This window comes from Gasterosteus aculeatus, chromosome 3, assembly GCF_964276395.1.
Source record: "Gasterosteus aculeatus chromosome 3, fGasAcu3.hap1.1, whole genome shotgun sequence".
Taxonomy (NCBI): Eukaryota; Metazoa; Chordata; class Actinopteri; order Perciformes; family Gasterosteidae; genus Gasterosteus; species Gasterosteus aculeatus.
Genome location: NC_135690.1, coordinates 9,954,428 through 9,971,513, shown reverse-complemented (window position 1 = coordinate 9,971,513; position 17,086 = coordinate 9,954,428). Strand labels below are relative to the sequence as shown.

The 17,086-nt window shown below is 42.2% G+C and overlaps 2 protein-coding genes across 5 annotated transcripts; one reads left to right on the top strand and one right to left on the bottom strand.

The window, feature by feature from the left end:
• Positions 1 to 61: 61 nt before the first annotated feature.
• On the bottom strand, positions 62 to 9,954 carry gtf2b (general transcription factor IIB). 4 transcript variants are annotated; one of them, XM_040171743.2, is made up of 8 exons: positions 9,419 to 9,740; positions 5,246 to 5,669; positions 3,777 to 3,889; positions 2,243 to 2,376; positions 1,998 to 2,144; positions 1,563 to 1,692; positions 1,073 to 1,354; positions 62 to 560 (listed from the first exon to the last, which is right to left on the bottom strand). In XM_040171743.2, the coding sequence occupies exons 2-8, from the start codon at positions 5,260 to 5,262 to the stop codon at positions 427 to 429; spliced, it is 957 nt and encodes a 318-aa protein (XP_040027677.1). In that variant the 5' UTR covers positions 5,263 to 5,669; positions 9,419 to 9,740; the 3' UTR covers positions 62 to 426. The 4 variants fall into 4 exon arrangements, with proteins under 4 accessions (XP_040027677.1, XP_077955229.1, XP_077955228.1 ...); XM_078099103.1 differs by having other exon boundaries at positions 5,580 to 5,669; positions 9,647 to 9,735; XM_078099102.1 differs by having other exon boundaries at positions 5,580 to 5,669; positions 9,419 to 9,626.
• On the top strand, positions 9,856 to 17,048 carry lrrc8da (leucine rich repeat containing 8 VRAC subunit Da). Its single transcript, XM_040171707.2, has 2 exons — positions 9,856 to 10,153; positions 13,522 to 17,048. Coding segments are annotated over exons 1-2 (2,550 nt in total). The 5' UTR covers positions 9,856 to 10,152; the 3' UTR covers positions 16,071 to 17,048.
• Positions 17,049 to 17,086: the final 38 nt, after the last annotated feature.

Sequence of the window (17,086 nt, the reverse complement as noted above, 5' to 3'; positions counted from 1 at the left end):
ATCTTTGAATGACGAGAGCAAGAAAACCGGTTTAATTTAAACCATGAACCCATTACCATGCTCGAATGAAAATCTTTTTATTTATTTTTAAATTATGTTGAACAATTCAAACTAACAAAATAGAAGCAGGTAATTTTTCTACAAAAACAAAAGTATTATGTATACAGTATGAAACCAGTCTAAAATTGCAAGCATTTTCCAACTTGGACATATATACATGATACAGTATATACACTCAAATGAAATACTGTAAGTACAGTCTGCAAGCTGATTAAGCGCTGGAATGTGTCCGTTTTATTCCTGTGATGACGCCTCGACAAAGGCAAGCGGTCCTACGAGGGACAAGGGAAAACTTTCCAAACATGATAAAGAAAGAATAGAATCCTGTAAGTACAGCAGAAAAACAGCGTCACCGGAGCTTTGTCTTCACAGTTGGGGCAGCTTGTCGACAGGCGTGTCGAATTTGAAGTCTGGGGGGAAGAGTTCTGCGGCGCGTGGGTAGATGAGTCGGTATGACTGTCTGATCGTAACATCTGCAACGCCGGCAATATCCCCGATTTCTGTGGACACAACGGACACGAGACTCAGCTGCTGAATCCTCCGAAAAACCTACTGCAACTCTCATGTCGCTCAGAGATAAAGAAAGCCGAAATGATGTGATCTCTCACCTGTACCCATTTCCCTTTTAATAGGCTAAACCGCAGGTGTAAAATAAACATTTAACTGCTTCTGCTTTTGTGAGAATTCCCTATTTTCGTTGATACTTTGAAGACAAAGAACCCACACGATACACAAACCATTCTCTCATAAACATTCACCGCGTTGTTGGTAACCCGAGCAGAGGTTTATGTATACTCGAACCATGACAATAAAACTCAAATTAAAGCTTAAATTATTTAACTGATTTACATACACATATGCGGGGAACTTTGATGCATTTTGTTACTTAACATTTAACCGCCTTTTTTTCCTCTGGCCTACAAAGACCTCTACTGCCCGTGTATATGACTTTGATTTATTCATTTATAAATGCGTGACCCGTTGACAGTATAACCAGCGCATCACCACCCACCCTTTTGGGTCTTCTTCTCTGCCGAGGCCTGGGAGGCCATGTAGATCGCCGCTGCAGCCACCGAGATGGGGCTCCTGCCGGGAACCAGGTCGAGCTCCACAGCCTTTCTGGCGATGAAGGTGGCCGCCATCTGCACCTGTTTGGGCAAGCCCAGGTTTGAGCAGAACCGAGACATGAAGTCTCCGGTGGTGATGAGGTCCACGCTGGTCTCCAGCGCTTTCAGGATCAGCTTGAAGCACCTGCCGATCTCCTTCTTGGAGATCCGAGACACGGCACAGATTTCTGCGGAGGGAGGGAGAGACACAGTTCTTTTGGATGGAGTGACGTCAAAGAAATCCCTTTTCTTAATGAATCAACAAAACACTTTTGTTACGTGTTACAATACATTAGGAAAAGAGAAGTACACCAATTGGTTATGTTCATTTGCAAAGAGCGGTTGTAACTAATAATATGGCAGATAGCTCAAGAAGCTGAAATAGTTTATTCTGACCTTTAAATGTTCTTGGTACACCTTCTTGTCTGCAGGCGATGTAGAGACAGGCCGAGGCTATGGCGTCATTGGCTCGGCCCTTCAGGCTCTTCTGTTCATAAACCTGTTTGAATAAGTTGTTTGTTCTGTCCTGCAGAGGAAAAACAGTATTTACAGGTAAATGATTTGCATTACGTGGATTTGCATCCACGTAATGAAAGGTCTGAATGAAACCCTGCCACATATAAATCATCTGTGTGTTTTTTAAATTAGGGATTTAATAGTAAAGCGTGTTTGAGCTTTCTTTTTTAAACAGTGTTTCAATCAGATGTTTATCTACAACAACACGATGGTGAGTCATGACGATCGAGTACGAGTGAGGATAAACCGCGTGTGTCTGTGACTCCTTCAGTTACATTTAATGAATTACAATTTATCATGTTTTTTTAAACTTACGATGATGTTCCTTGGCAGGTTGATGCGATCTGCCATGGTGCTGATTTCTTTAAAGGCGTTGAGCATGGCCCGGTCTGAGCTGCTCATGGTCCGCCGGTTCTGATACTTGGAGTTACCGAATTCATCAAAACTAGCTGCGCCGGTTCCCTGTGGTGAAAAATGGTAAGTGTTTATTATTTGGAGGGACAAGATTTACTGTGGTAAAAACTCACCGCGAGGCTCATTTCTAACAGAGAGCGCCTCACCTTGCTGATCATGGTGGTTAGGTCGCCCCCATTGAGCAGCGGGTTCTGGGCGTCTCCCACTCTGGATGGATCCTTGAGTGCTTTCTCATTGGAGAACGTCCTCCACTCTGAGCCGACGTCGATAACACGGTCACCTGAGGAGAATTTAAAAGAAATGGGATTAAAAAATAAATAGACAATTCAACATTAATAACTTTTTAGGCGTTTGATGGAACTATGATTTATTTTGCACAAGCACCAACACAAGGAACCAAAATGTAGTTAATTGTCCTCGTGGGAGATTGCAACATTTTTTTGCTTTAAATAGACACTTCATATTTGTAATACATTTTTGTTTGAAGATGTTTACAGTCTGAACTCGACAACGCCCAAAATTAGCTGTCATTAAAAGAATTACAATTCTAACCTACATCTGTCCGATTTCTGTGAAATGTTACAACAAACCATGGTAGTTTAATAAAGCGGACACATTTTGTTCAGTCCAGTGAATAATCTGCACATACAAACAAAATGCAGTCACTGTCTTCCTCGATGTGTATCACATCCCTGTGGTTTAATTAAGCAGAAGACGGAGCCTCATGAACACGTCCTCTGAGACTCAAATACTGTAAATATTGTTTGAATCCTCCCGTAGTGGGTTTCATCAGCTCATCCACAGCCTTATTCATGTTTTACTACTGTTACATCATCCCCTGCTTTCAGATTGTCTTTTTATCGTTGTTGTCATTGTGAGGCAGAAACACATTATGAAATCTGTACTTAACAAATGTGATTGAATTGCATCAAACCGGAGATGTTCAAAAGGACACTGGGTGTGACAAAGACGTATTGCTAGTTATCATATTATGTCCATTAGGCTTATTTCTTTTTTCACATACATGACTGGAACATCTCGACGCCACGTGCCATTCGTCTCCTTAGAGGAGAGCTGAAGCTATGGGAGCAGGAACAGAGGGCCCTTCAGCTCGTATCAGAGCGGCTGGCGTCTCGAGTCTCCCTCCTGACCTGGTCTCTGCTCCGGGGGCTCGTTAAAGAACTGCGTGTTCTCTACGGCTTCGACTTTCAGTTAGCATCACATGTTGAAAGGATTATTTTCTTCATATACTTGATATCTGGGCATTTTGTGCTGATATGTTCTTTGCTGACTGAGAAGATCAATTAAAACACGACACAGTTCTTTTAAAAGCTTCATAATGAATTTTCCATGGTCTTCACCATGTCTGTTGCACTTCTATTTAGGTGTGGTCGAAGACGTCGCAGCAACAGAGACGTCAAAGCCTCAATAACATCAACATCAGACAGATCTTCTCTTCAGCAAAATACGCAGTTAGTGGTGGTCCCCTCTCAATATACTCCACATCCACATTTTCACAAACCCAGTACTCTTCACAACTATGCTCTTGTGTGGCAGTAAATAAAAAAGAAATGTCCTATTACAAATGTTAACAGGTATAATACTACCAAACACTAATTCAAACACTGAAAGCTCTATGATAGAAAGGTAAACATGCAGATAATCGTTGTGTATACTGACCTACTACAAGGCCACATTCAGGGCAGATCATGTCCCCTGCTCTGTAGTCCTCCACCAGTATAGTATCAGGGTGGTTGGGACATTGGACTCTTGGAAGGGACAGGCCATCTCCGCTACAAAAGCAGAACAATTAAGTGATCAAACAGCTCGAAAGGCAAGAAAAAGATGGACAGGGGAGGAAAATGTAGGCAGATGGGCTACGTGGTGGATCAAAGAGACAGACAGACAGACAGACAGACAGACAGACAGACAGACAGACAGACAGACAGACAGACAGAGTTCATGCTGATGCCAGGATACAAAACACAATTTAAAGCTGGTCTCGTCTTCGGAAGCTGGAAAAATAAACTGGTAAATAGTACAGGGAGTATCATTAAAATACATACTGTTACATTGAGCCCTTTAATTTCCTCCATGTTAATGCTTAGAAGAAATACCTGGCAGACTGAAAGCTCAGTGGCCTGAACCTGGTTTGGGCAAAGTCAATATGCCGAGCAGATATTAAGTAAAACATTATCAAAGATTAAAAGAATCAGATGAGCATTAAGCCATGATGGGCTGGGTCATAGGCAGCTGAATAGCATTGAACACTTAACCTTAACTAAATGTTCTCGTTGCTGATAAATCTGATTTTTAATGGTTTAGTGGATGAAATGTAAAACTATCTAACTCAGAAATGTAATTGATGTCTTTAAATTGCCTTAGATGTGAAGTCTACTGCTATGTAGAAGAAAATCCTCACATTCATACTGGGCTTAAGATTATTTGGGTTTTAAATTAGAAGTGACATTAAATAATTAAAAATGTATATACATTAAATATTAAGACGATTTATTGAATGATCATTTAAGGAACAATATTGATACAATATGTTTACGGTGACCCCTAAACTAACCCCTGAAAGCCAGTCACAGTGATGTGCGGAAAGCACAACAATCTAAGGGCCTGATATCCGGGACATTACAAACATAATTCCACATTCCCTCCACTATCTACTTTGAATCTACATGTTGATCATAATAAATAATATCCAAACTTCATTCCTTGTTTTTTTTGGGGTTTGTTTTACATAGACGGCTCGTCTACTGCGATACGAGGGCATTTGTGCCCGCTTCAAACTGCAGACGTTAGCATCAACGGTTACCTGTTGACCGTTAGACAGCTAAAGTGTGAAAAAGTGCGAGGCGACAAAAAAAAAATTAAGATACGAAGCGAGGTTGACAAAGTTATTAGCAGCACAACGGTGAGATAATGTCACGGCACAACAGAGAGTGACTTCTGGCAACACCTAGCCAGCTAATTCGGCTAACGTAGCAAAGCAGCGAAATCAATCTGACAATTTACGGGGACAGAAGGAATTTAAGGCGTACAATTATTCCCGTCTAACTCGATGACGTTAATGAGTTTACATTCTGAGAGCCCACATGAAGAAGGAATAGGTGTAAGGTTTGGTTATAGTAGCTACGCACCGGCTTGTCGACGCCATGTTGCTCCTCAGTCCGCCTCTGTGTCAAAGGAACAATCGAATGCACTACCTCTATTTATAACTTTATCTGATCACATGACCGTAGGAGTACGGAGAGGCATAAGGCTCAAACTAGTCGAGACATTTGTATAACGTTTGTATAACACTGTTTTGTTGTTGAGAGAAAGAGAGAGCCAGAGAGAGAGAGAGAGAGAGAGAGAGAGAGAGAGCGAGATGTCTCATATTCCGGTTTGTAAATTCTATGTCCGTTTGGTAACACTACACGTAAGAACATTTTTTTGAGTACATCCTATATAATAATAATGTGTTTGACTAACCAACAACAAAAAGATGAATCATTTTGCAGCATTCTGAGCGCCTTCTGTGTCTGACTCTGCTAGTTTGTGACTGAATGATACTTCCCACGCCTGTGAAGGAAACCAGACAAAGACACAAAGAGTCACATGTTTTTCTTTAGCTTTTGTGGGAGAAGAATGACAAATCTACATCTGTCTACAAAATATATATCTATGAAGTATCATCTAAAGGTGAATAACACATTATTTATAGCACAACTAACATTTATTTCTTACTAAACGTCCATAGAAATTGAAGTTGACTGGATTACCTAAAAAGTATCATTCAAAAAAGCAAATGTGCATCAGGACGACAGCAGGTGGTGCTAAATAACTGACTCATTACAGTGATAAGATTTCATGGAAAGGTCATTTGGCACTGCTCTCTCTCTCTCTCTGTCTCTCTCTGTCTCTCTGGTTAAACAAACAGAGATGTATTACTTTGAGATCATTCTTGTTTGAGTAGTAATGAGACTCAACCTACCAAGGAGTAAGCAGCATTTTAGCAATCCGTCACCCCCAAATGCTGCATTCTCAAACTCAGTCGTCTCGTCGTTTTGTGAGAAGTGTCCCTGAGACGCATTCACGTATATTTAATGTATGTTTTCTGATACCACTAATGATACAAAACCCTCCTGGGCGGCCTTACTGCACAAAGCGGTGGAAACTGAACTAGCACAAACCGTAACAAGTCACAGCATGAGAGATATCCCTGGCACATCAAACAAAGGCATGTACAGACCAGTATGCCGGTGTCCGATGTGTCCTTTCAAACACACATAAAAAAACATATAGTACTACCACTGTACTAACCACCCCAATCCCTCAGGTTCCCAACTGCACCATCATATTACATCCCATCAGAATCCTTCATTACTATACTGTATGTCAAGTAATAACAAAGGATCCACACGCACAAGCAAATGGCCTGTGCAAACGTCTTGGGTAGTGTGTGTTTTTTTACACACTGATACACACACTCATTTTCCCCACTACATACCAAGGACTTGACCTAAGACTGAATTTCCACAGTCTGTGTGTGTGTGTGTGTGTGTGTGTGTGTGTGTGTGTGTGTGTGTGTGTGTGTGTGTGTGTGAGACTACTGTTTTTGGCTTATCGTGCTTACAGGAAATGAATTACCATAAACGCATGTTTGTTTGGGTTTGTGCCTTTGGTTTAAAATTGAAAAACTTTGCATTTATTTTATCCTCCGCATATAAAACTCACATTTAAAAACTCCAGCTGATGTTTGTGTGATAATATTCCAGCATATTCTTCCAAATCAGAGAAGAAGGTCCCTGGTGAATTATTTATAACTCATTGAGGCAATTCTCAACATACTGAATGGGTTGCCAGGGGTATCTGTGGTCCCCAGCTGTTGGCCCCATTACCGTCAGGAAACTACATACTGTCCAACCACTGCGGCCCAGTATGACAACAAACCAAACCATTAAATCTTTATACCTTTTTCCTTCTCCTTACCTGACCAACCACATATCTCGCCGCAGACATGTAAACATTTGAAGGTTAAAGGAATCTGAATCAGTACCATTAGCAGTACAACTAATGCTATTACCACCTAAACTTTACTGCAAATAGTATTTTATCACCAAGTTGTGGAATCGAAAAAGCAGTTTATTTAAACAAGTTGCAAATGCTTTGGTACATCCATGCAAATGATTACGTACAATTATCTGCTGTTTACTACATTATCAATTGCTTATGTCATGTGGATCAAAATGTATTATAATGGGCCTCTGTTGAATAGTCTCACCCAACTACAACATTTAGGCATCAGTTCATAGCAGTCTTTACATTCAAAATGCATGATAATTTGTCAAGCATATTTCTTCTATATTTCCATTAGACTTTTTTCTAAATCTGTCCTAAATTGGTAAATTGCTCACATGTGAATCTTGACTTTATCGAAGGTGCATTTCATGAGCCATCAACGGGCAAGTATATACATAGCCGGAGCACAACACAATGTTACAATGTCTGACAAAGGAAGGACAGGGAATTAGACAGGGTCAACAGCCCGGGAGAAGAAGAAGAGGAGGAAGAGGAGTGCGGCCGCGTGGCGGAGGAGTTGAGATGCAAAGGAGAGTATAAGGCAGAAGAGGCCGAGGACACATGCGTGTTCCCGATGAGATAGGAGCCGCACTTGTGCACACATTATTCAGCCACACAATACAGAGCGTTTTCTCACCCTTTTAAACACTCTCTGCATTTATCTCATCCGTGAACAAGAGAGGGGTAAGATTGGACTTGCCAAAGTATGCGATAGTTTGGGACAATGTAAGTTTGCAACATCATCATCAGGCAATGGTTTGCGACCCACAACAGGATGCCGATGGAGCTCCTCTCACCCTACTCCCCATTCCTTAACCTCATTGAGGAATTCTTGTAAAGTAAAGTATATGATCGCCAGCCACATACACAGATGACCCTTCTGCTGCCATGGAGGCAGCGTGTGATGACATCAGAGCCGATGCCTCCAGAGGCTGGATAAGACACTCTAAAAGATTATTCTCACGCTGCATCGCAAGAGAAGATATTCGTTGTGATGTGGATGAAAATGTGTGGCCCAACAGACAGGAACATCAGGTGGTGCACTGTAATTCATGCAGCACTGCATGTACCGTTTCCTTTAAGGAGATTGTCCTATGTTCACATTTCTACTTTTTTTTTCCTTCGTGCTTTTTTTCCTAGTGCTGTCTTTTCCTCTCGGTATCGCAATGACATGTCTGTCAACAAACAGTAAAAGCGGTAATGTGAATCTTGTCCAGTCTCTTGCAATTAATCTCCCACATACACTAAGGAGTAATTTACAGTTTAAAATCATTTTCATCCAAACTTTAGCCATAGTTTACATCAGAACAGAACCTCCACAGTACACTGGTAAACTGACAACACGACTAATGACTAATTTCTCAAATCTACCAAACCAACTGATAAAAACTGTAAGTGGGTTCACTTTCACTAATCCAATACTTTTCCCCTTCCTGTTGTCAACCTTGTTATTGTTTGGGATTGTTAAACGGAACCACTACAAACTCAGACTAACTTGCTCAAATCCAAATAAACATTTAGCTCTGTTGCAAAACCACTTTAGTAGAAGAACACAGATCAAATCATCATTGTACTCTCTCTGCATGTGCTTTTGTGGTTACACTCCACCTTCACATCTGATCTTGTAACCTGCCAGACTCTCACATTACACGCCCCACTACCTGCTTTTCTTTCTGTCTTTTCTTCCTCTTACTCTCAAAGTACAAGGGTAGCATGAGAACAGTGTGCCTGCAGCCAGCAGCCCAGGACCGGTTGAAACCTGTATGGGTTGCAACTGAGGAGACACTTCCTCCATCGAGTGCATCATCAACCAAATCCAGAAAGAGCTGGAAATGATGCAAGGCGTCAGCACACAGGGTGTTATTGACTGTTGAGTTTGTCATTACCAATAAGATTGATAGACCGATAGACGGATAGACTGAGAGATAAATAGACGGATATAGAGATAGATAATATGTACAATGTTGCATATGTTAATAATGTTTAGCTCTGCTGTAACAAACACAAGGCATCGTTTATGAAGAGAGCCATGTGCACAAAAAGCAAAAATGTTATTTTTAATTAGGCAGTAAAGTTATTTTAGCACCATGATGCATGTGGTGTCTAGTACTCTGAAAAAGGAGAAGCTTGTGCTGCGTTCATGTAACTCAAGTTTCAGTCGGTATGCCTGCAACGCAATTTTTAACAGCGTTCTACTCAAGTTTTTGGTGTAAAATACATGTTATCCTGCTGCTAAATACGTAATTTACCTTCAAACCTGCTAGAACTCTTTGTTTGCTACAGCGAAAACTAACACCCTTAGTCTGACGTTACTCCATGATGTGGTCATCATCTCAAAAATAAGCCTCGTCTTCACGCTCCTTTTCAGTCGTCTCATCTATGTCTACTTCTCGCTGTTCGGGAAAAAACAGAACACCGTTTCGAATTGTTCCTATGTTGTCTGCATAAGTGCGCATGCGACCGAACGCGGGCCCAACCTGATGCCGAGGGTCACAGCAGCGCTAATAATGTCGGTAAAATGCGCACTTTTAGCTCAGCAGTTGGCTGTGTGACTTTTCCCCCACGCGACTCAAACGCCACACCAGATAAGCTGGCAGGGCCGTGTCTTCGGGGCCGTTGCTGTAACGTCGTCGTCCAATAGGAAGCGCCCGTAGCGCCCCAACGGCTGCCCGCACGGCTCCATGTTGGATCCGTCTTTCCCTCAGAAATACAGTGAGCTGGAGGTCTTGTCTGCGCATGTTGCCAAACATACAGCCAAGCAGCCGGCTCCGCTTCCCGGTGGCCCAGGCATGAGGGACTTGGACGACAATAGGCGCTGTCACGAACAAATGCTCTCCGGTGCTTCGTTTTTACTCGCCGACGTCATCCACACCGTTTTTAACGGGTTTGAGAAAATTAGGTTAGAGGCGCACCTGACGACCGGGGAAAAAGTGGCATGCAGGCTGAGGAAGAAATAATTGGATTGAGATAACGAGGCACCGGCAGTAAGTATAGTTACCTCAACTATCTTCTACACGTTTACTTTAAACTAACGCTTATCCTTTTTTTAAAATGTAATTCTAAACAACCTGACTGATACAGTTTCTCCCACCGAGGCCGGGCAGATTTCCAGATACGAGGCTGGTTAACTGGGGTGAATGTTTAACGCCGGGGAGACGCGCGGATTCTCTTAATATTTCACATGTTTCAACAAGTCACCTGACCCATTACACCAGAACACTTACGGCACGTTAGGAAGAAAGAAAAAAGCAGTTTCAACACCGACCACAGACTTATTTCCTCTAGTCGGTGCTTGAAGTGGAAAGACGTGGAGGCAGCATTTCCCTTATTCGCAAGTTAGCGTGAGGAATCTCCTGCTGCTTATTCCTGTCTGTTATTTGGTTTATAACTTTTGTCATAAATTGTGATTTTATTGTCGTTATTATACTTGTGCTTTGCATCTGTTGTGGTTGGGCTGTAACGTGATGTGGGCCATGGCGAGGAAGTATATTTACTCATAGTGTTGCAACTTAAAGCGTTTCCCTGTGCGATATGCAGTTAGCATGTAGTATTGCTTTGTGATGTATCACAGGGTGCCTACATCCTGGAATCAGCTCTGGTCGACAAAACCCACCCGTCTCAACTTCAGAGCTGAAAGAAAGCTGTTCCTTCAGGGTTCACGCGCGGTGTCCTATTGTCATAATGACCACACGTGTGATGCAGCGGGATAAAGAGATGCACGACACGCCAAGCCAAGCCTGAAGACCGACACGCAGTTATATCATTATGCTATTAACTACACTGTGTTCCCCCCTAGGTTTACAGCTTTAGGGGGGGGGGGTGCGTACGCGGAAATGAAGGTGTCGATGTCGCGTGCGCTCCTCACCACGCACGCGCTGGATGGGGGGGGCACCTTAATTTTGTGACGGCTGCTCTCCGTCCACCGGTAGCGTGCTCACGTGTGTGCGCACGTATCTGTTCTGTTCGTGCCCGTCGGGACGGAACTGCGTGCGCAGACATCAGTGGATAGTTGTAAACGTACGAAAAAGCCAACAGAGACTTTCTGGGGGGGGCACCCCCCTAATTGAATGGTAGGGAGACACACTGCATTTATCACGGCCTTCGTTCTCCACTTGTAGCTGCATTTCCCCGGAAATATTCCCCTTGTAAAACCACATTATTTAAATTAAAATAACAGTTACAGAAAACTTCAAAAAAATTTTTTTTATTTTTTTACGTTCACTCATTTAAACAACGTTCTGACGACTAGATCACTAAATTACAGCCAAATAATTACCTAACCCTGGAATTACTGAGAGAAGCTGATATGAAGAGGGCAAAAAAAAACAACACCGGCGGCGTGATATTCGTGCTGGTGCACAAGGGAAGGTCCCGTGCGGCAAAGAGTTAAATGTTGAAGTACCGGCCTTCTTTGAGCACTGCCTCTTGTGGTGGAATAGTCTACCTCGTAAATTCAGAATAAGCAATATAGCTTGTTTACCACATGGGACATCTGTGACGAATTTCCTTGCGGTCTGCAGGCCAGACCTGGCTTTAACTCAATTCACACTACATTGTTACGATCCTAAACTCAGGTTATCTTAATGATGTAACACTTAACAAGCTGCAGTGTGGCTACTGTCACATGGTGAGGTGAATGTGATGCAGACCGTGCTGGGCAGCATTGTCAGAGCAGGGGGACTGTTTCTACTTTTAAGAAGTTAGCAGACTTTGGGTAATGCGATGGTATAATACACAGTGTTTCCCCTACGTTTATAACTTTTGGGGGGGTAGTAGTCGGGGCAAAGGGGGGGACTGTCGTGGGCAAATTAAAAAAGAAAAAAACATTTTCTTTTTTTTAAATTTCAAACATGGGGGGGGTAATTGTATTTTTACTGATTAATATCAATACTATACCCTGAAAATAATTAAATATATATATATTTTGAACTAACATTTTCTTGGGGATTTGGTCAAAAAATGAACCGTTTAATTTCTTTGTACTTTGACATGAAATCAGACATGTTTTGTACTACTGTTTCTTTCCTATTTGCTGATACGTTTGTAATAAACCTAGCCTCTAGTGAAGACCCACTGAAATAGAAACACACCACTACCAACAGCAGAGCTGCTTTAAATAATAGACAATAATATTCTAAAATTCTTTATTTGCAGAATAAAAATTGCATTTGCCCTTTGTGACCTGCTGTTCATGCTCGAGGCACCGATTAATGTAAAGGTGCCATATATGCTTCTTTGAAGGCAAATGGAGCTCAGCGATGAACTGAAACTTGTTTCATCAGAAATAGTTAGCTTTTGAAAAATCAATATTCATTAATATTAATTATGATTTATACACAGGCAACTTATTAGCCATACCTCCTTAATCTCTTACTGCTGGCTCTTAAAGATAACGCCTCTAGGATGTGACAGACCAACAACAACCCTCCAAGTAGAAACTCATTTCTGCATATTGTGACTTTGTATTTATTGGTTTTAACACTACATATAATTGGAATTTCACTATCACTTATTCCTAGAATAATCTTGATTGTGTTTTCATTTAAAAAATCAATTTTAGTGGAATAACTGTCACCTTGTATCACCTTTTGTCAATTCACTGCTACTAATCTACCCATGAAGGTCAAACATCTCAGTGAGTCAGAACAGTCTGCAGACGTCTGACCACCGAAAGAACTCTTTACTGTTCCAGTAATAGTTCAAATACTTCTGGCTTGTTGCTTCAGCGTATTTCAGACATTACTGAACCACACTGCCAAGTGAGAGTGGAATGTAGCACACATAGATGAAATGATGGGGGAACAGTCGCATGTACTCGTTCACAACTTGGACAGCTGGGGGGGGGTTCAAGGTTTTTCTAGCTCCTTGCTTTTGGCAACCTGCTATGGATTTTACCCAGAAAGCTTCAACTTCCTGCACATTGAGTTTATCGCTTTTGTTTCCACGAAGTTTACTGGAAGTGAAAGGTCTGAGTGTGTAAAGTGGTCACGAGGGACAGTTTATGTTCAAGCATTGTAATCTAAACAGAACATGTTTGGCAGCAATTATTTCATAGATGAATTAGTTGATTTATTTTCTTGAACAATTGCTTTATTATGTAAAATTGTGAAATATGCCATTACAGTTTTGGAGGTTCAGAAGTCCTGTTTTATCAGATAAACAGTCCAAAAGCCAAAGACATTTGGTTTATAATGATAGAAAAGCTATTTCTGCTATAACAATTTTAAGTGGGCGAAGAAAGTGATTGAGTACTTTTTGATGAACTTATTGGTTGATTAAAATATGTTTTCATCTCTAATTTGTTTGACGTTTTCTTCCAAACCAAAAGTAAACTCTCCTCTTTTTGTTGCAGTGATGTTCACACTCACTGAGGTTGCGTCCTTGAATGACATACAGCCGACGTACCGCATCCTGAAGCCATGGTGGGACGTCTTCATGGATTACCTGGGCGTGGTCATGCTCATGCTGGCCATATTCGCCATGACCATGCAGATCACCAAGGACCAGGTAGCCTGCCTTCCGTGTCTGGAGGACCAGGAGGACCCCTCGGGAGCTAAGCCTGACTCGTTCACACAGCAAAGCTTACTCAAGGCAGCGACATCAGCAGCCACCGTGGCAACCTTCCCTCCCCTCGTCACTAAGGACTTACCTGACAACGCCGTACATGAAATCAATGTCCAACAACAACACACTGCGGCAGAGAAATATGTCAATCAACCTCAACCGACAGGCGTCAGGACCAACCTGGACTACCAACAATATGTCTTCATCAACCAAATATGTTACCATGTTGCCTTGCCCTGGTATTCCAAGTACTTCCCTTACCTCACACTCATACACACCATTGTTCTCATGGTCAGTAGCAATTTCTGGTTCAAATACCCCAAAACGAGCTCGAAAATTGAGCATTTTGTTTCGATTTTAGGTAGATGCTTTGAGTCTCCCTGGACCACGAAGGCTTTGTCTGAAACGGCTTGTGAGGACTCTGAGGAGAACAAACAGCGGTTGACCGGCGCCTCCAGTGTACCAAAGCAGGTGTCTCTAGAGGGGAAAGACGAAGGCACAAATGTCAACTCATCCACACCCATGCTCGGGGTGAAGTTCTCTGCAGATAAGCCCATAGCAGAGGTACCAAGTAGCATGACAATCTTGGACAAGAAAGACGGCGAGCAGGCCAAAGCCTTGTTTGAGAAAGTCAGAAAATTCCGAGCTCACGTGGAGGACAGTGATTTCATCTACAAGCTTTATGTAGCACAGACTGTTGTGAAAACGGTCAAGTTCATTTTGATATTGTCCTACACTTCAACCTTTTTAGCTAAAATCAATTTTAAGCATGATTGTGAACCTGATATTAAACAGCTAACAGGGTACTCAAAGTTCTTCTGTACGCATAACATGGCTTTCATGCTAAACAAACTGCTCATTAGCTACATGGCTTTGATTTTGATCTACGGGATGGCATGCTTGTACTCTCTCTTCTGGGTGTTTCGACGGCCTTTGAAAGAGTACTCATTCGAGAAAGTCCGAGAGGAGAGCAGCTTCAGTGACATTCCTGATGTCAAAAATGACTTTGCATTCCTCTTACACATGGTTGACCAGTATGACCAACTGTACTCCAAGCGCTTTGGTGTCTTCTTGTCAGAGGTCAGTGAAAATAAGCTTAGAGAGATCAGCCTTAATCACGAGTGGACCTTTGAGAAACTCCGGCAGCTCGTGACCCGTAACGCAGTGGACCAGCAGGAGCTGCACCTTTTCATGCTCTCAGGTCTTCCCAACGCAGTGTTCGACCTCACAGAGTTGGAAGTGCTGAAACTGGAGCTGATCCCTGAGGTGAGGTTTTCAGCGAAGGTCTCCCAAATGACCAACCTGCTGGAGCTGCACCTCTGCCACTCTCCGGCCAAAGTAGAGCAGACAGGGTTTGCTTTCCTCCGTGACCATCTCCGCTGCCTTCATGTCAAGTTCACCGATGTTGCTGAGATCCCGGCGTGGGTGTATTTGCTGAGGAGTTTAAGGGAACTTAACCTAATTGGCAACTTGAGCTCAGAAAATAACAAAATGATCGGCCTGGAGTCCATGCGGGATTTGAGGCATTTAAAGACGCTTTGCCTGAAGAGCAACCTCACAAAAATGCCAACAAACATCACAGAGCTGTCGCCGCATCTGATTAAACTTGTGGTGCACAACGATGGTACAAAATTGGTGGTACTAAATAGTCTGAAAAAAATGACCAATCTAATTGAACTGGAGCTGCACACCTGCGAACTGGAGAGGATTCCCCATGCTATTTTTAGCTTGATCAATTTGCAGGAACTTGACCTGAAATCGAACAACATCCGGACCATAGAGGAGATCATCAGCTTCCAGCATCTCAAGAGGCTGACGTGTCTTAAACTGTGGCACAACAAAATAATCACCATCCCATCCTCCATTGGCCAGGTCAAGTCACTGGAGTCTCTCTACCTCTCCCACAACAAACTGGAGTCCCTGCCTCCATCCTTGTTCACTCTACCTAAACTGAGGTACTTGGACGTTGGCCACAACTCCATCTCTGTGCTCCCGCCAGACGTGGGTCTCCTCCACAATCTGCAGCACTTGGCCATCAACTCCAACAAGCTGGAGGTGCTGCCCAAGTCTCTGTTCAGATGTACCAAGCTCAAGGCGTTGTGTCTGGGGAACAATGCCCTCAACGTGCTGCCAGAGGCCGCGGGTCAACTGGTCCAGCTCACTCAGCTGGAGCTGAAAGGAAACTGTCTGGACAGACTGCCCGTCCAGCTGGGAAACTGCCGCCTGTTGCGCAAAAGCGGCCTGGTGGTGGAGGACCATCTGTTTGACGCGCTGCCTGTGGAAGTCAAGGAGAACTTCAGCCGAGAGACCAGCGCGTCCTTCGCGGATGGCTTATAGCACAGAAAACGTGACTCGTGATTCATGAAAGCCTGCGAAATGGATGTAATAGTAGACTCTTTACTGCTATAATATTCACAAAAATGATTAAAGTTTTTGATTATTAATTATTCTGGATTATTGTGTTGACTAAGCTGCTTGAGTGTATTAAGAATGAAACTGGCTGAGTATGTAATTCAGCAACTTTTTGGCATTTAGGCTTCTAATAGCTTTGAGTAAATAACACATTAGAAATCTAGCTTCTCTATTTAACCCTATATTGACCAAAACTGTTAACTCCAGTGACACAGTATGTATATTTATCATTGTCGTTCTTACTCAGGTATAATTGTAACCGTGGGGAACAATCGTTTTGCCTTAACTGCTGCTTTTTTTTTTACAGTGAGGTCTTCCCCAAAATGAATATTGAATGTTTTCTTGTCAATTTCTTTTCATACGTATAAACTATCCACCAAGCAATGTATATATGTTATAGAAGATGACACAATGGAGCACCTCTTTTTAAGCAGCTTTTACTTTTATTTAATGTAACCTTTATTTTCCTCGATATCTTGCAGCCAAAGGAATGAGTTACAAACTCAGATGGAGACCAAGCACCAGAAATGAACCTTTAACTCCCTGTTGTAGAGATTGTATACCAAGGCCTTTAGTAATTCATTTGCACATTGAAAAGATATTTATGTAAAGATCAGTGAATGTTCTTTGTAATAACATGGTCCCAAACCAAAATTAGATGATAAAAGCAAACTCTTTTTAACCCAGCTCTTAAATTTGTAATGTGTTATAAAACCATTAGGACTTATTATTTAACATGTCAGAATTGAACAATGATGACACATCTGCCTTCATTCTTTTCAATGTATTTCTATTTTGGGCTATATATACAGTATGTGTTCTTCCGAACTGCTGTACCACCCTTCTGATTCTATGCTCAAAGTTCACAGCTTTATGGCACAATAAAACACGATTTTAGATGAACGTCTAATAATTCATGTACTTAAGACGCACTCCACTAA

Excerpts from the sequence above, each read along its gene's own strand:
- gtf2b (XM_078099103.1), bottom strand. The coding sequence starts at position 5,611 with ATGCTGCAAAATGATTCATCTTTTTGTTGTTG. Across the intron at positions 1,355-1,562 it reads TGTACCAAGAACATTTAAAG|AAATCTGTGCCGTGTCTCGG; the intron begins GTCAGAATAAAC and ends CTCCCTCCGCAG. Across the intron at positions 561-1,072 it reads AGAGAAGAAGACCCAAAAGG|AAATCGGGGATATTGCCGGC; the intron begins GTGGGTGGTGAT and ends TTGTGTCCACAG.